Here is a 19,222-nt window from a genome sequence, read left to right on the forward strand (position 1 = left end):
GGGACTGGGATGATAGTTGAGGTTTTCAGGCACGGTGGGATGGTGGCCTGGGACAGGGACTGGTTGAAGATGTTGGTGAAAACCCCGGCCAGCTGGTCGGCGCAGTCCCTCAGCACCCGTCCCAGGACGCCATCCGGCCCCGAGGCTTTCCTGGGGTCCACCGCCTTCAGTACGCGTCTCACTTCATGCTCTGTGAGGGTGAGGCTGCTGAGAGCTGGAGAGAGTGGTGTTTGTGTTGTGGTTACCTCCGTTCGCCCCTCGTCGAACCGGGCGTAGAAGGTGTTCAGCTTTCCCGCCAGCAGGGGGTCGTCCTCTGCGGCTGTGAGCCTGTTGGCTCTGAAGTTTGTCATCTGCTGAACCCCCTGCCACATCCGCCTGGAGTCGTTGCTCAGGAGGCATTCCTCAATCTTCTCTCTGTGGTCTGCCTTGGCCGCTTTGATTCCGCGCTTTAGGTTAGCCCTGGTGGTGCTGTACAGCGGTGTGCTCTTCCCTGCGAAGAAGGCGTTGTCCCTCTCGTTGATCAGTTTTTGGACCTTCCCAGTCATCCATGGCTTCGTGTTGGGGTAGACCCGGACCCGTTTGTCCACGGTGACTGAGTTGGTGCAGTTCACTATGTGGTTCAGAACCGACGACGTGTACTGTTCCAGGTCCTCATGCTCATATTCCTGCCATGGGGTGTCATTTAGGCAGATCTGCAGTGGAGCGGACCCTTCTGGCCAGGTTCTGACAGTCTTAGGGATTTACCGCTGAGCTGCGTGCGGTCTGCCCGGTGAAGTGTCCGTCCCTCCAAGCTAATCGCGGAGTCCACGATAGTCTCCAGTCAGCCCGTGTCGTTGGAATCAGAACGTTGTTTGTTGTAGCTGGAATATCAAAATGTTACCCGGATACAGCAATGCTATTATTTTCTGATTGGCTGTTCGGTAGCTATATTTTTTTATTCGATTAGCTGGTGCGTGGCCTTCTGAACTCTAGGGGAACCAGAGGGAACTCACTTGATTCTCGACCTGTTCTATTTTTTAAAAATAGCGGCGCAACTTGGTGGGCGCCCCTGGTAATTTCTCTGCGTGAGAAATACAAGGTGTGGCGTGTGAGCGTGTGAACGGATTGAAATGCGCGTGTCTCACGCCCAATACGTGAAACTTGAGAGCCCTGGGTCTAGCTAGCCTTTGACAGGGTGTGGCGTGTCTCTGTGGAGCCAGTGGTGTAGTCTAGTTTTTTCAAGTGGGTATACTGTGATTTTTCCCTCCCAGCCTCATATTGTTCATTTCGGAACGCCATAAAAATCCGCTCCCTGTCTAACGTTATATATATATATATACGTATATATATATATAACTTACATGTTATAAGGCTGATCTGTTCATGATAGTGCTGCAATTTGACATATTTCATGTCGCATCTCCCCCCTTTGATGGTGTAGCCTATGACGCTATAGTCAGTCCCAATGGTCCAAAATTCAAGTGCTTCGTAACACAGACGGGGTACATTTTATAAATGAAAGTGTGAAAGTTTTGTCACAAAACGCCGTTACGTATCCTCGCGCATTTTTAAGTGGGTATACGCAAATCCTTGGCCTTTCCTAGTGGGTATACGGCGTAGTCCTGCGTATCACGTAGACTACACCACTGCCCCTACCGTCTGGCAGTGATAACTCTGAAACCCGGAATATTCCGTTATTGGCGGCCAAGCGTTCTATCATAATGAATGAATGAATGAATGAATGGTCTTTATTGTCATTGATATAGTATAGGTACCAAACAACGAAATTTGGGAGGGGGGGCTCCCCTGGTGCTAGGAAAAAAAAACTAAAAACAAGAAGGGAAAAGAGCTGGTTTACATAAATAAAGGCTATGTACACTATCCACTATACTATACTATACAAATAAAACACTGTGCTGTACTCTATGCTATGCTATACCTATTCTAACATTTCCTATTCTCTGAACCTTATGTACCCTAGGGTTGTCATATTGCACATAGTGTTATTGCACATTCATTTAAAGTGTCGCAGTTTGCAGGTTTGAAATGTACACATTTGTGTTTCAGTATTACACTTGATTTCAATCTAGTAGCTGCCATCAATTTGTCTAGATTGTCCAGGGCCTAGAACCTAGGTCTTTGCTGTGTTCAGGGCCTGAATGGCCCTGGGGTAGAAGCTGAGCTTCAGTCTGTTTGTCCTTGCGAACATGGTCCTGAACCGCCTGTTCGAGGGCAGCCGAGCAAAGTGTTCGTACCCAGGGTGGGATGGGTCTCTGGAGATCTTGGAGGCCTTCCTGAGGCAGCGTGTGTTGTACAGCTCTTCCAGAGAGGGGAGGGGGGCGCCGGTGATCTTCTGGGCCGATCTCACGACTCTCTGTAGCGCATTCCTCTCTGCGGCTGTGCAGCTGGAGAACCAGAAGCAGATGCAGTAGGTGAGGATGCTCTCCACTGCGCAGCGGTATAGAAGGTCACCAGCATCTCCTGTCCGATGTGGTCTTTCCTGAGGACTCTCAGGAAGAAGAGCCGCTGTTGTGCCTTCTTGATGATGGCTGCTGTGTTGATCTTCCAGGACAGGTCATCCTGTATGTGCACCCCCAGGAATCGGGGGGTTGAGACTCTCTCCACGCTCCCTCCATCGACGAGCAGGGGCTGGACCTCAGATTTTTTCCTCCTGAAGTCCACGATGATTTCCTGGGTGTTTGACTGGTTCAGCAGCAGGTTGTTAACCTTGCACAGCTTGCTCAGCTGCTCTACCTCATCCCTGTACGCCGCCTCGTCCCCCCCCCGAGATGCAGCCCACCACGGTGGTGTCGTCTGCAAACTTTACGATGGAGTTGCTGGGGTGGACGGGGGTGAAGTCGTAGGTGTAGAGGTTGTAGAGGATGGGGCTTAGCACGCAGCCCTGGGGGGACCCAGTGCTGAGTCTGAGGGCTGTGGAGGTGTGGGAGCCCACCCGCACCCTCTGGGGGCGGTCAGACAGGAAGTCCTTGATCCATGCACATATAGAGTGTGATAGTCCCAGGTCTAGTAGTTTGGTCACTAGCCTGTCTGGAAGGATGGTGTTGAAGGCAGAGCTGAAGTCCACAAAGAGCAGTCTCGCGTAGCTGTTTCCCCTGTCCAGGTGGGATAGAGTGGAGTGGAGAGTCGTCACGATGGCGTCCTCTGTGGACCTGTGGGCTCTGTAGGCGAACTGGTATGGATCCAGGTTGGGCGGGAGGCGTGTGACTATGTGGGCCCGGACTAGTTTCTCGAAGCACTTCATGATGATTGGTGTGAGTGCCCATCCGGCCCTGAGGCTTTCCTGGGGTCCACCGCCTTCAGCACGCGTCTCACTTCATGCTCTGTGAGGGTGAGGCTGCTGAGAGCTGGAGAGAGTGGTGTTTGTGTTGTGGTTACCTCCGTTCGCCCCTCATCGAACCGGGCGTAGAAGGAGTTCAGCTTTTCCGCCAGCAGGGGGTCGTCCTCCGCGGCTGTGAGCCTGTTGGCTCTGAAGTTTGTCATGTGCTGAACCCCCTGCCACACCCGCCTGGAGTCGTTGCTCAGGAAGCATTCCTCAATCTTCTCTCTGTGGTCTGCCTTGGCCTCCCGAATGCCGCGCTTTAGGTTAGCCCTGGTGGTGCTGTACAGCAGTGTGCCCTTCCCTGAGAAGGCGTTGTCCCTCTCCTTGAGCAGTTTTTGGACCTTCCCAGTCATCCATGGCTTCGTGTTGGGGTAGACCCGGACCCGTTTGTCCACGGTGGCTGAGTTGGTGCAGTTCACTATGTGGTTCAGAACCGACGACGTGAACTGTTCCAGGTCCTCATGCTCATATTCCTGCCATGAGGTGTCATTCAGGCAGATCTGCAGTGGAGCGGACCCTGCTGGCCAGGTTCTGACAGTCTTAGTGGTGATGGGAGCACTTTTCCTCATGGGAGTGTAGGCTGGGATCAGGAGGATTGACACATGGTCAGACATGCCTAGATGAGCTAGCGGTCTAGCCTTGTAAGCAAGCTTGATGTTGGTGTATACCTTATCCAGTGTTTTTTCTCCTCTTGTTGCACATTTAACATGCTCATAGAACTTCGGCAGTACTACCTTCAGGTCAGCATGATTGAAATCTCCCGCGATGATGTGTACGGCTTGAGGATCCGCGCTCAGTCCACTACTGATGACGTCATGTAGCCGTGCCAATGCTAAGCTACCAACCGCGCTAGGCGGTATGTAAACACATGTAATGTGTTGAATTCCCTCGGGAGGTATGTGGGTCGGCATTTAACAGTCAAGTATTCCAGGTCTGGGGAGCAGTGGCTACTTGCAGTTTTTGTGTTTAAGCACCAGCTGTCCTTCGTAGATATAATGAGGCCGCCTCCGCGCGTCTTCTCACTAAGCAGCGTCCTGTCCACACGGTGTAAAGTGCGGCCTTCCAGCCCGACCGCGGAGTCCAAGATGGTGTCATTGAGCCAGGTCTCTGTGAGAATAATCACACAGCTGTCCCCCACGGTGTTGTTAGTGGCGACCTGCAGTCTCAGTTCGTCCATCTTGTTAGCCAGAGACCTGACGTTGGATAGGAATATACTCGGCAAAGCAGGCTTATCCGGGCTCCTCTTTAGCCTAGCTAGCAGGCCTCCCCTTCGTCCTCGGCGTTGCTTACGGTCTCGACGCCGACGTTTGCGCCTGAGTGTTGGGACCGCGTACCATTGTTCTCCCGGCGACCGACCGATCTCGAGTGGAATCTTTTGTTGTTTCAAGAATTCCGTTGTTACAGTCCTCTCGTTTTGCGCACCAACTTCTAGTAAGTCTAGTCTGCTGTAGGTACTATTTACACAGCCGTTCCCTATGAGTATTAAAATAAAAATGTACATACAAATGTACTTAGAAACACTTAAAAGCACCGATTTTGGGAGCTCCCCCAGCCTCGCGTCCGAGCGCGCCACCATCTTGGAACAACCAAACACGGAAAAACACGGAATTTTCCGGGTTTGGCGGTCAAAGAGTTAAGAGACGCGCAATGCATTTTGGGGATTTAGTACCCCAGTAGTGTCCAGTCATATCATACTTAAATAATTTCGAAAATATACTACACATACTAAATTTCTCGCATACTCAAATCTTGCATACTGTACAGTGTGAACGCTCTCGCATACTCAAATCTACGTCATATCTAGTATGCAGTATGCTAGTATTCAGTACGGTAGTATGAGTAGTATGCTAGCATGCAGTATGCTAGTATGCTAGTATGAGTTACTAGTATGAGTAGTATGCTAGTATGCAGTACGGTAGTATGACTAGTATGCTAGTATGAGTAGTTACTAGTATGAGTAGTATGCTAGTTAAGGTGACCAGATTTCTCAGATGCAATCTGGGGACATTTCCAACTTTTTAGGAAAAATGTATACATTTTATCATGATGAAATACAGAAACGGGGACAATTGCTGTTTCATTTATTTTGACCTTATTTTGACCAATGTATACACATTCAAGCAAGAATACTCAAGTGTAACAACTGGAATGTGCCTCTCAACATTAGTGTCAGTGTACTGTAAGTGGTATTAAAAGTAATTCTTAGAACTGTTCAGGTTGACGAGCCAACCATCAACCAAGCGGGGGGTCTGGGGGTCCTCCCCCAGAAAAAAAGAGGATTTAACACTTAATTTCCTGCATTCTGGTGAATTTGTACACACTATTGTGCTTTTTATGCCCATTTTTATCTCCACTACCCTACTCATACTTTAAGCCTAACATAATGTTTAAGCCTAACATTGTTACGGTTAGTCAATGTGTTTGGACCCAGATGCAGAGCAGAACAGAATGGAAACGATGCAGGATATGATTCCAAAATAAAGGTACTCTTTATTTGAGTAAACAGTAAATAATAAACCGCACAGTAAGCGATGAAATAAACAGGGAGAAAGCAAGTCTCCTAACAAGGCAAAAGGATTAGCAATAGTCATACGATACTTATCTCCTGGGCATACGAGGAGCAATAAGGCTGCGACGAGACTAGGACAACACGCACACACACGACGCAACATAAAGTGAACAATCGACACAGAGGGAAAACACAGGGGGAACTAAATAGACCTAGACAATCACTCACAGCTGTTCACAATCACAGACAATTAGGACAGACAGAGAAACACTACACAACATAGGGGGCGCCAACGGGTCGCTCCAAGGTAGAGCGATCCCCAACCTGACAGTATCCCCCCCCGACGAACGGCACCTGCCGTTCACCTGGGTGCCTCAGGATGTAAACGTCGATAGTCCTCGATCAGGGAAGGGTCCAGTATATCCCGCTGAGGCACCCAGGACCGTTCCTCCGGCCCATACCCCTCCCAGTCCACCAAAAACTGAAACCCCCTACCCCTCCGCCGGCAATTCATGACCCTCCTCACCGTGTACACTGTTTGTCCATCAACGATGCGCGGCGGGGGGACAGGGGGGGGTGGTGGGGCCAGGGGGCATGTAAGGAACGGTTTCAGGAGGGACACATGAAAGGTGGGGTGAACCCGCATGGATGGTGGAAGTAGCAGTTTATATGCCACCGGGTTCACCCGTCGCACCACCTTGAAGGGTCCCACGAACCGAGGCGCCAGTTTCCTCGACTCAACCCGGAGAGGAAGGTCCCGGGTCGAGAGCCATACCTTCTGCCCCGGGCGAAAGATCGGGGCCGGGCGACGCCTGCGATTGGCCTGAAGCTGGGACCGGACCGAAGCCCGCTGAAGCGCCGCCCTCACCCGCCTCCAGGTCCGACGACAGCGACCGACGTGGGCCTGGACGGAGGGCACTTCCGCCTCCTCCTCCTGCTCAGGGAATAGGGGGGGTTGGTAGCCATACTGACATTGGAAGGGGGACAGTCCAGTGGAAGAGCAGAGGAGGGTGTTGTGGGCGTACTCCGCCCACGCCAGCCGTCGGCTCCATGTCGCCGGATTGCCGGAGACGTAGCACCTCAGCACGCCCTCCAGGTCCTGGTTGACGCGCTCCGTCTGCCCATTGGATTGAGGATGGAAGCCGGAGGACAGGCTGACGGAGGCGCCGAGGCTGGTAGCGAACGCCTTCCAGAACCTGGAAGCGAACTGGGGCCCCCGATCAGACACCACGTCCTGCGGGAGACCGTGCACCCGAAAGACGTGCTGCACCACCAGGTCGGCCGTCTCTCGGGCTGAGGGGAGTTTGGGGAGAGGTATGAAATGGGCTGCCTTGGAGAATCGGTCCACCACCACCAGGATGGTAGTGAACCCGTCGGAGGGAGGGAGACCCGAGATGAAGTCTAATGAGATGTGGGACCAAGGACGTTTGGGGATGGGGAGAGGTCGGAGGAGCCCTGCTGAGGGCTGACGGGAGGTTTTGCTGCGCGCGCACACCGGACAGGCTGCCACAAAGGCGCGCGTATCACTCTCCGCTGTGGGCCACCAGAACCTCCTACGAATAAAGTCCAGGGTCCTGGCAGCCCCGGGGTGACCGGTGAGAGACGACGCATGCGCCCATTGAAGCAGCCGTGAGCGCGCGGCCTTGGGAACATAAAGCCTCCCCGGAGGTCCCCCCCCAGGATCAGGCTCCCGTCTGAGTGCCGTCCTTACCACACTATCAATCCCCCATGACACGGGGGCAACAATGAGGGTCTCTGGGACAATGGGGTGGCTTCTCTCCACTAGGTCCACCGGGTCAAACTGTCGGGAAAGGGCGTCTGGCTTAGTGTTCTTTGACCCTGGCCTAAAGGAGATGGAGAAGCGGAAGCGAGTGAAAAACAGCGCCCACCTGGCTTGGCGTGAATTGAGCCGCTTCGCCCCCTGAATGTAGGCCAGGTTTTTGTGGTCGGTCCATACTACAAAGGGCTGCACGGCCCCCTCCAGCCACTGTCTCCACTCCTCCAAGGCTAATTTAATAGCCAAAAGCTCCCGATTCCCTACATCGTAGTTCCGTTCCGCCGATGACAGCCGACGTGAAAAAAAGGTGCATGGGTGCACCTTCCCGTCCTTCACACACCTCTGGGAGAGCACTCCTCCCACCGCTATGTCCGAGGCGTCCACCTCCACCAGAAATGGTATGTCCGAGTCTGGGTGGACTAGGACAGGGGCAGAGGTGAACCGCTGTTTGAGGTCCACGAAGGCGCTCTCCGCCTCCGTGGACCAGACGAAGGTCTGCAGGGTGGTCCTGGTGAGAGCCTAAGAGGGGCAGCTAGGGCGCTAAAGTTACGGATAAACCGTCTATAAAAGTTCGCAAATCCTAAAAAACGCTGTAGCTGTTTGAGTGAGGAGGGACGGGGCCAGTCTAATACGGCGCTAACTTTAGCCGGATCCATCCGTAAATCCCCCCTTGTCACAATGAAGCCTAAAAACGAAACTGTGTCGGCATGAAAGACACATTTTTCCGCTTTCACAAACAATTGGTGGTGAAGGAGACGCTGGAGGACTTGCCTGACATGTTGTTGGTGTTGAGCAATGTCCTTAGAAAAAATAAGAATATCGTCCAGATAGACAAAAACTGAGTGACCGATTAAATCCCGCAGTACATCGTTTACCAGCGCTTGAAACACTGCGGGAGCGTTGGCGAGGTCAAACGGCATAACCAGATATTCGTAATGTCCATTGGGTGTGTTAAAGGCGGTTTTCCATTCATCCCCCTCCCTCATCCTCACCAGATTGTAAGCGTTGCGAAGGTCCAATTTCGTGAACAGTCGCGCCCCCTGCAGCGATTCGAAGGCGGTATCCATCAGAGGAAGGGGGTACCGATTCTTAATTGTAATGTCATTCAGCCCCCGGTAATCAATGCAGGGACGCTGTCCCCCGTCCTTCTTCGCCACGAAGAAGAAGCCTGCGCCAGCCGGCGAGGTGGAGGGACGGATCTGACCCGCGGCCAGTGCCTCCGTGATGTAGTCATTCATGGCGAGAGTCTCCGGGCGAGAAAGAGAAAACAAGCGTCCCCGTGGCGGCAACGTACCCGGTAGAAGGTCGATAGTGCAGTCATAGGGTCTATGGGGGGGTAGCTCCTGGGCCCTAGATTTGCTAAATACCTCCCCCAGGTCCCAATATATCCGGGGCACGCCTGTCAGGTCAGAACTGGGGAGGGGAGCGGGAACAGCGAGACTAGAGGGAGTGGTGTGTGACTTAGGTTGGGATAGGGATAGCAACGGGGATGGGAGAGTAGTGGGTGGGGTAGTGAGGGGGGTGTCATCGTGCATAGTGACAGCGGCTGCTTCCACGGCGAGCCGTCCTGTAGACCAGTCAATATGGGGGTTGAGGGCCGCTAGCCAGGGGTGGCCTAGTACGATAGGGCAATCGGGCGAGGTTACAATAAAAAACTGTATGGTTTCCCAACTACCCCCCCCTACCTGGAGGCGCACCGGCACCGTGCGTTGAGTGATGGTACCCGACCCCAAAGGCCGACCGTCCAGGGCCCGAACTGGTACCGGTTCCTCCAACCTTTCTAAAGGAACCCCCCACCCCCCAGCCAGACCTTCGTCCATCAAATTCCCCGCTGCCCCCGAGTCCACGAGTGCCCGAACCTGACGAATACTGTCCCCCCAGCGCACCTTACATAAAAAAAAGTTCGTGGGTCGTTAAACCCAGAGGGTAGGTCCCCACCCGCCAGTACCCCTCCCGATACTAGCGGGCTGCCCCGTTTCCCGAGGTCCCTGGGCAGGTGGCATAGCGGTGACCCTTGCGCCCGCACCTAAAACAGCGCCGCTCGTCCAGCCGACGCCGTTTCTCCGTGCTTGAGAGATGTGCCGCGCCCAGTTGCATGGCCTCCTCTCCCTCCGTGGTCTCCTCCGGAAACCATCGGGCGGCCTCTCTAGCCGGAGGGGGTTGGGACGGAGCACTCTGTGACGAGCCCTTCTCATGAGCTCGCTCTCGGCGCCGATTGTCCACCTGCACCGAGAGCGCCACTATACCGTCCAACTGCTCCGGGAGCTCCCGGAGAGCAGCCACCAATGTGTCCGGAAAGAGGACAAGCCATGGAATCGAAAAGTTTTTGAATGGAGTCGATCCTCCACTCCTATCACCGTGGACAAAGCAAGGAGCGAATTCCCGGGTAGAAATATTTCCTCTCCCCGCTGTCAGCGGTAAGCGGTACTTTCCTCCAGCAGCGGTAAATGAGGCACCCTTTGCGGCTTAATAACTTTGGTTCTCCGGGGGTTACGGTAAAAATTCCAACGTGTCCGGAAAGAGTCGTGGGAGACGATTTTTTTATTGACAACGGAATTACATGCTGGAAAAACATGCAGACACAGACAATAAGAGACACACGGGAGAAGTACAGGAAAACATTTTATTTTTTGGGGCCATCCTCGAGTTTTGGCTGAAATTACGTCGTTGTTTTGAGCGCGCGTGCACGCGAAAAAATCGCGCACGCGCGGTCACCGCTACCCGCCACCATTGTAAAAATTCCTGGAGGAAACACTGTAGTATGCTAGTACGAGTAGTATGCTAGTATGAGTAGTTACTAGTATGAGTAGTATGCTAGTATGAGTAGTTACTAGTATGAGTAGTATGCTAGTATGAGTAGTATGCTAGTATGAGTAGTTACTAGTATGAGTAGTATGCTAGTATGAGTAGTTACTAGTAATTAATTATGAGTAGTATGCTAGTATGTATGAGTAGTTACTAGTATGAGTAGTAGTATGCTAGTATGAGTAGTAGTATGCTAGTATGAGTAGTATGCTAGTATAAGTAGTATGCTAGTATGCTAGTATGCAGTATGCTAGTATGCTAGTATGCCATTTCGAACACAGCCCCAGAGTCGCTGTTTGTTGTTGTTGTCCCACGAGACCCACGCGCGGTCTGTGGTCCGCCAGACCGTACACACATATTACACCCCAGAGACATTTACATTTACATCTGTAACTTCAGACGCATTTTATCCAAAGCGACTTACAAGAACGACTGTATACAAATAGACAGGGTGGGATGGATGGATGGATGGATGGTTTGATGTGTCTATATGCAGACGCTGTGAGGGGACCACGTGATGCTTTGAAGCGGAAGGTTCATTCTAGTAATTAAAGGTCTGATTCTATCTAACACAATGACTGGAAACCCAAACCCAAACCCCTCTGATTAAAGGCAAGGCAAGTTTATTTGTACAGCACATTTCATACAACAGGGGCAATTCAAAGTGCTTTACATAGGTCTACGTCATAAAAATAGAAAAAAGAGGAGCATCGTAAATAGACAATACAAACGTGACGTTAGAATTATAAGGTTCTATCTCCATTTTTGTCAAAATTGAGTTTTTTACATAATCTGATCCATTAGGTGTTTATTAACGCCTGTGTGGTGTTATTTTTAAAATGTTGACATTTTTGAGTTAGTAATTAATAAAATACAACGGTATTTCACAAAACATAATGGAATGTAAAAACTTTGACGCTCAATATCTCTGAACTACCCTAAACGGAGATAGAACCTTATCATTCTAAGCTCACGAAATGACAATGAATAAAAGCAAATATAAGAAGTAAATAAGATAACAATAGTTAGACATCCTGCGGTGTATCTGTCCAAGGCACTGGGGAGGCTGGTGGAGGTAGACATCGGAGGACGGGCTCGTTGTAATGCATGGGATGGACTGAAGAACAGAAGAATGGTAGCATCAATTCTGATGCTTTGATTGATTGATTGAAAACTTTATTAGAAGATTTGCAGAAGTAGGTACATGAAAGTACATATTACATACAAGGTCAACTAACAGGATAAAAACCCAAGAAAGCCACTGGCTTATTTCAATTGGGGTCCTTGATTCTCAATTCATCGTTACATGTAAGACAGACAAAAAATGCTATACGGCTTTAAAAGAAAGTCAGAGAGAGAGACAGTGAGAGAGAGACATAGAGAGAGAGAGAGAGAGAGAGAGAGAGAGAGAGAGAGAGAGAGAGAGAGAGAGAGAGAGAGAGAGAGACAGAGAGGGAGACAGAGAGACAGAGAGAGAGACAGAGAGAGAGACAGAGAGAGATAGAGGGAGACACAGAGAGAGAGAGAGACAGAGAGGGAGACAGAGAGACAGAGAGAGTGAGAGAGAGAGAGAGAGAGAGAGAGAGAGACAGAGAGACAGAGAGAGAGAGAGAGAGAGAGAGAGAGAGAGAGAGAGAGAGGGGGGGGGAAAGAGAGAGGGAAAGAGAGAGAGAGAGAGGGAGCAATTCTGATGCTATACGGCTTTAAAAGAAAGTGACTGAAAAGTGTTAATGCCGTGCTGGAACAGGGATGTGCGTCCACCGTCCCCCCGCCCCCGTCCCCCCCACCGGGCTGCTGGAGTTCCACCACGGCCCCGGGGGCTCACGAGCTCCCTCTTTTTTTCTATTCCTCCTTCTGTCTTTCTTTCTTTCTTTCCTCCTCTCTTTTTCCTTCCGCTGATGTTAATTACAGGCCGCTGCTCCGGGCGGCACTTTCTGCTCCTCCTGCCTGGCAGCTCTGAGAAATACCCGTACGGCCACTTCTCACGACTAGATAACACACACACACACACACACAGACACACACACACACACACACACACACACACACACACACACACACACACACACACACACACACACACTTAGCCTATACACATAGCGAACTTCCGCACTGGTAGAGCCAGTCCGCCAGCGACAGCGCCAGCGGGACACTCCGTATACCGAGAGACAGACAGACAGACACGCGCGGGCACACACACACACACCTACACACACACACACACACACACACACACACACACACACACACACACACATACACACACACACACGCACGCACGCAGATGAACTTTACCCGGGAGGGACTGGAGGCTATACTACGGAGAGCTCGTTGGAGAATCATTCTACCGGAGGTGTGTTTCGTTTCTGCAGAGCTCCAGAGACCGACACCCGGAGATCACCCACCCAGACCCACCTCCCCACCTCCCTAACCCTGGGTCTGAAGACTCTGAACACGGCGGGACAGGGGCACGGCGGGAGGACTCCCACACCACCGGAGGACTCCCACACACCACCGGAGGAGGACACACACACCACCGGACCACCGGAGACAACACCTGTCGGTCACCGGAGCCTGGCGATGGGACACGTTCTCTAGAGCTTTGACGGTGCAACGCGGAGACGCGCGGAGACGCACAGCTCCATGGCCGTGGACGGTAACAGTCTATAGTAATGTAGTAATATAGTTATAGTAATATAGTAATTATAGTAATATAACGCATGCGGACGGACATGTCAGTCATTAGTACGTTAGTCATCTGGTCTGATATCCAGGTGTTGTCCGGAGTGCAGGTAGAAGCTGACTTCCATCTGATGTACCTGTGTTTGTGTTTAGGTTCTGGCTGGGTTAGGTGAGGGTTAATGTTAGGGTTAGGTTAGGGTTAGGGTTTGGTTAGGGTTAAGGTTATGGTAAGGGTTAGGGTTATGGTTAGGGTTAAGGTTAATGTCAGGGTTAGGTTAGGTTAGGGTTAAGGTCAGGGTTAGGTTTATGGTAAGGGTTATGGTTAGGGTTATGGTAAGGGTTAGGGTTAATGTTAGGGTTAGGTTAGGGTTAAGGGTTATGGTAAGGGTTAGGGTTATGGTTAGGGTTAAGGTTAATGTCAGGGTTAGGTTAGGGTTAAGGTTAGGGTTATGGTAAGGGTTAGGGTTAAGGTTATGGTTAGGGTTAAGGTCAGGGTTAGGTTAGGGTTAGGTTAGGGTTAAGGTTAGGGTTATGGTAAGGGTTAGGGTTAAGGTTAGGGTTAGGGTCAGGGTCAGGGTTTGGGGTTAGGTGAGTCTAGACGGCTTCAGGTGAAAACATTTAGCAGAATTGATGCTTCAGTAGTGCTGAAACATCCACTACCCACCTGTAAGAGTCTCTAGGCACAGAGGGAGGTCGACACAGAGGAACAGGTGTAGAATACGTATTTATTGGCTACAGCACGGCTCAGCAACGTCACTGACGTTCTGAGCTCGTCGTTCAAAATAACAAATAATAAATAATAATACTGTCCGCTAGAACACTACTGGCGCGCGGCCGCTTCTCCGCGTCCCGCCCAGCTGTTCCTCTTTCGGGATAGTTCTCGGCTCTGTCTCCGCTCCACACCCCCTTTCGGGATCTGTTGTTGTGGCTCTCTGTCTGTGTCTGTGTCTGTGTCTGTGTCTGTGTCTGTGTCTGTGTCTGTGTCTGTGTCTGTGTCTGTGTCTGTGTCTGTGTCTGTGTCTGTGTCTGTGTGTCTCCGTGCGGAAGGTACTTCCTGCCACCTTCCTTCTCCCGAGGGAACAAACACACACACAGGTTAAATAGACCAGTGGGATAAGGAGTCTGATCACTGACACCTGTCCGTAATCAGCTCATTATCCCCCTCCAAACGACAGTCTGGCTCCCTCTGCAGGCCAGAACGCGCCATGCTCCCCACACCACCCTAACATGAACCCCTACCCTAACCCTAACTTTAACCTTAACCTTAACCTTAACATTAAACCTTAACCCTTTTCAGTTGGGTCATCCCAAGCATCTCACTTAGCATCCCTGTCCCTTCAGGCCATCGCCATGGTGACAGATCACCTGCAACACGTTATCCATAGCCTGTGTCACATGATTTACTACGGTACTGTTAGCCAATCAGACCACAGGACTGTCAGCCAATCAGACTACGGTACTGTTAGCCAATCAGACTCATCACCTGCATTACACTAGGGAGGGAGAGAAGGGAGGGAGAGGAGGGAGGGAGAGGGGGATGTAGAGACATAGGAAGGAGGGAGGGAGGGATGGAGGGAGAGACATAGGAAGGAGGGAGGGAGAGGAGGGAGGGGAGGGGAGGGAGGCAGAGGAGGGAGGGAGGGGGGGATTTAGACACATAGGAAGGAGGGAGGGAGGGAGGGAGGCAGGCAGAGGATGGAGGGAGAGGAGGGAGGCAGAGGATGGAGGGAGGGAGAGGAGGGAGGGGAGGGAGGCAGAGGAGGAAGGGGGGGGAGAGGGGGATGTAGGAGGAGCAGAAGCTAAGGACCCAAACTCACTCCTTCCTTTCTTCCTTTCATCTCATCAGACTCTTGTATTCTGGTATCATGTCCTCACTTCAACTAAACTGTTAATTAGAGGAGAGATATGTTAATGAGAGCACACACACACACACACACACATAGTGGGTTGGACTGGTGATCGGAAGGTTGTGAGTTCAAATCCCGTCTGAAACACCATCACTAGTGTGTCCCGCACTCCCTTGTATATGTGAGGGCGTGCGTGTGTGTATGTGTGTGTGTGTGTGTGTGTGCGTGCATGCGTGTGTGTATGTATATGTGTGTGCGTGTGTGTGTGTGTGTGTGTGTGTGTGTGTGTGTGTGTGCGTATACGTATGTATGTATGTGTGTGTGTGTGTGTCTGTGTGTGTGTGTGTGTGTGTATGTATCTATGTATGTATGTATATGTGTGTGTGTGTGTGTGTGTCTGTGTGTGCGTGTGCGTGTGTGTGTGTGTATGTGTGTGTGTATGTATATGTGTGTGCGTGTGTGTGTGTCTGTGTGTGCGTGCATGTGTGTGTGCGTGTGTCAAGTTTCTGGAATCTTCTCTGAGGCGTTGGAGGTAGCAGTTGGGATTCCTTTGAAGAGCAGCTCAGGTTTTATCTGTCTGGCTGGAAACCACCAAGTAATGAGATCATCACTGAGGCTGGGGGAGGTAGAACACCAGGGGAGGCTGGGGGAGGTAGAACACCAGGGGAGGCTGGGGGAGGTAGAACACCAGGGGAGGCTGGGGGAGGTAGAACACCAGGGGAGGCTGAGGGAGGTAGAACACCAGGGGAGGCTGGGGGAGGTAGAACACCAGGGGAGGCTGGGGGAGGTAGAACACCAGGGGAGGCTGAGGGAGGTAGAACACCAGGGGAGGCTGGGGGAGGTAGAACACCAGGGGAGGCTGAGGGAGGTAGAACACCAGGGGAGGCTGGGGGAGGTAGAACACCAGGGGAGGGGGGGCCTCCTGTGTGTTTACGTGTCTCTGGCACGCCTCCCGTACAGGACAGCTCTCCCAGGGATGCAGCTTAATTACAGACAGGGAAGGCGTCTGAAACACCACAAGTATGTGACGCTCTGCTCTGAGCTGCCAGCCTTTATGCACAGTCAATCACATCAAACTTTATTTGTATAGCGCATTTCTCACAAACAATGTGACACAATGAAGGAACAAGAAATAAGGAAGATAAAACAACAATAGAAATAAAACAACAGTAGAAATAAAACAACAATAGAAATAAAAACAACAATAGATAAAAACAACAACAGATAAAAACAACAACAGATAAAAACAACAACAGATAAAACAACAATAGAAATAAAACAACAATAGAAATAAAACAACAATAGAGATACAACAACAGATACAAACAACAATAGAAATAAAACAACAACAGAAATAAAACAACAATAGAGATAAAACAACAATTGTAGTAGACATTTAAAAGGCGAGATTGAATAAATAAGTTTTGAGGTCTCATTTAAATGTTTTAAATGAGTTTTGGCCAATCTCAGGTTCTCTCTTTTTTTTATTTTTTTATTTAACCTTTATTTATACAGGTAAGAAACACATTGAGCCCCAAGGGCTCATTTTCAAGTGTGACCTGTTCAAACTCACATGACCTGTTCTCTGGTAGGGTGTTGGAAGACAAGCCCAGGAGCTCAGATGTTCTGGAACACCGAGGATGTTCCGTCTGTAAACCAGGTCGACCTGTTCTGGCAGAGACCAGCGTTGTGTACAGAACAGGGTCGACGTTCTCTACGGATTGTTCTAGAACCCCTTCCTGTTCCACGTGTGTCTATCCTCTCAGAGGACCTGCAGGGTTAGGGACCTGAAGCAGCAGCCATATGATCCTGATGTTAATCTGCTCTCTCTCCCTCTCTCTCCCCCATCTCTCCCTCTCTCTCCCCTCTGTCATCCCTCTATCATCCCTCTATCATCCATCTATCATCCCTCTATCATCCCTCTATCATCCCTCTATCATCCCTCTACCATCCCTCTCTCCCCCTCTCTCCACCCTCTCCACCCCCCCACCCTCTTTCCACCCTCTCTCCCCCTCTCTCCACCCTCTCTCCATCCTCTACTGCCCCTCTCTCCCCCCCCGACCAGCCGCCTCCAGTTTCAGCTTCTGCCGCCCGGCGGTGGAGTACCGCGGCCCGCCCGAGGAGGCCGGCCAGCCCAGCCGGAGGGGCGGGGCCAGCCTGACCTGGGCCGAGGGGCGGGGCCAGAGGACGGCGGGGGGGCGCGCCGTGAAGCTGCTGCAGCAGCCGGGGACGCAGCGCAGCAGCCTGCAGGTAACAGCACGTCAACCACACACCGCTGGGGAGTTGCAGTAGCGTAGCTTAGCGTAACTTAATGTAGCTTAGTGTAGCTTAGTGTAGCGTAGTGTAGCGTAGTGTAGCATAGCATAGCTTATCTTAGCTTAGCTTAGTGTAGCTTAGCTTAGCTTAGCAGGCCTGCTTCTTAAAGGGATGGGCCGGACTGCTTCTTGAAGGGACGGGCAGAGCTGCTTTTTAAAGGGATGGGCACACACAGACACACAGACACACACACACACACAACCTAACACACAGACACACACACACCCTAACACACAGACACACACACACACACACACCCTAACACACAGACACACACACACACATATTCACGACTTCTGCTTCTCTCAGCCTTGTTGACATCAGTCATCAACCAGATCAACAGGATGACATAACCCCTTAAAGCCAGAAGCGTATAGTGTCTAAGGGGTTACGTCATCCTCTTGGTCTGTTTGATGACTGATGTCAACAAGGCTGAGTGAAGCCATGAAGTCATGAATACTTCAACACGTTGTTTAAAACATGTTGTATCCAGACTGTCTGTGCGGCACAACAAACAGACCTGTCTGCTTGGTCTGGTGACAGAGAGAGGGAAATGCCAGCATGCCAAAGACATGACCTCATGTGTGTGTTGTTAGTCACCCACACTGACAGAACGAACACACGCCTGTCTCTTCATGTCTTCTTCCTGTCATCTTCTACCCTCTGTCTAGTCCGAGGGATGATAGAGGGATGATAGAGGGATGATAGAGGGTTGATAGAGGGATGATAGAGAGTTGATAGAGGGATGATAGAGGGATGTATTGACCTATTTCATGCAGCCCTGCTTACAAGTTGAACAATGAGCCCATCCTCCGATGTCTAACTCCCCCAGCCTCCCCCAGCCTCCCCCCAGCCTCCCCCAGCCTCCTCCAGCCTCCCCCAGCTTCCCCCAGCCTCCCCCAGCTTCCCCCAACCTCCCCCAGCCTCCCCCCAGCCTCCCCCAGCTTCCCCCAACCTCCCCCCAGCCTCCCCCAGCCTCCCCTGCTCTCTACACACAGCAGAATGATGGAAAGCCATTAGATGATAAATGGCCTTTCCAGGCCACCGTCCATTGTTCAGATGATGTGAGCCCTTTGTCAGCAGGCAGAATGGAGCACGCTGTTTACCCAGAGGGCCATGGGGCACTCACGGCCTTTCAGGACAGCTTTAAATAGAGGCGCTCCCATTCTAGTATGTACAGCAGGGCGGGGTGGAGCTGGGTCTGGGGATGACTGGGTTGGACACACATTATGGGATGGATAGAACATTATACCCATACGTTTAGCAGTGTTGCTCATTCCACGAATGCATGATCCGTACAAGATGTACCTCGTTGTAAAGGTGACTAATCAGGCTTTCCAACGATATAAAACACAATACCAATTGGTGTTATTAAAGGGGAAGAATAACCGACCGAAATAACGTTTCCGAACTTTTTTTGAGGAGTTTATATACCGGGGCAGCCTCCCCTGGTGTTCTACCTCCCCCAGCCCCAGAGGGAGAGAGAGAGGGGGAGGGAGAGAGAGGAAGAGAGAGAGAGGGAGAGGGAGAGGGAGAGAGAGAGAGAGAGAGAGAGAGGAAGAGAGAGAGAGAGAGAGAGAGAGAGGGAGAGAGAGAGAGAGAGAGAGAGAGAGAGAGAGAGAGAGGGAGAGGAAGAGAGAGAGAGAGGAACACTGAGCTCATTGATTTTTTAACAGTGAATGAGTGATCAAAGGCCTCGTCTGATTGGCTCCCAGAGGTTCTTCATCCTGAACGGATCCCAACAGAGTGAAGGAGTCCGGAGGCTGACCCACATCAGAGGGGAGGCTGGGGGAGGTAGAAAACGGAGGATGGAGGAGGGCTCACTGTGACACATGGGTGTGTGTGTGTGTGGGACAGGATGAGGAAAGGGGTTAAATCAAAACACACGTCTGTGATACCATGCTTTATTCCCCGCCTCCCATTTCTACCTCCAGTAGCCTCCCAGCCTCCCCTGGGTCTGACGCGGA

At 51.4% G+C, this 19,222-nt stretch overlaps 1 protein-coding gene across 1 annotated transcript in view; it reads left to right on the forward strand.

The window, feature by feature from the left end:
• Positions 1-13,053: 13,053 nt before the first annotated feature.
• Positions 13,054-19,222, forward strand: part of LOC308154340 (sterile alpha motif domain-containing protein 10-like) — a gene marked incomplete at both ends in the record, with an annotated part of 8,464 nt that continues 2,295 nt past the window's right edge. Inside the window, 2 exons of the mRNA XM_080527503.1 lie at positions 13,054-13,066; positions 17,005-17,189. Of these exons, the coding sequence (XP_080383629.1) occupies positions 13,054-13,066; positions 17,005-17,189 (198 nt within the window). The remainder of the gene's footprint in view (positions 13,067-17,004; positions 17,190-19,222) is intronic.

Source organism: Nansenia antarctica (assembly GCF_963989245.1).
Source record: "Nansenia antarctica genome assembly, chromosome: 3".
Taxonomy (NCBI): domain Eukaryota; kingdom Metazoa; phylum Chordata; class Actinopteri; order Argentiniformes; family Microstomatidae; genus Nansenia; species Nansenia antarctica.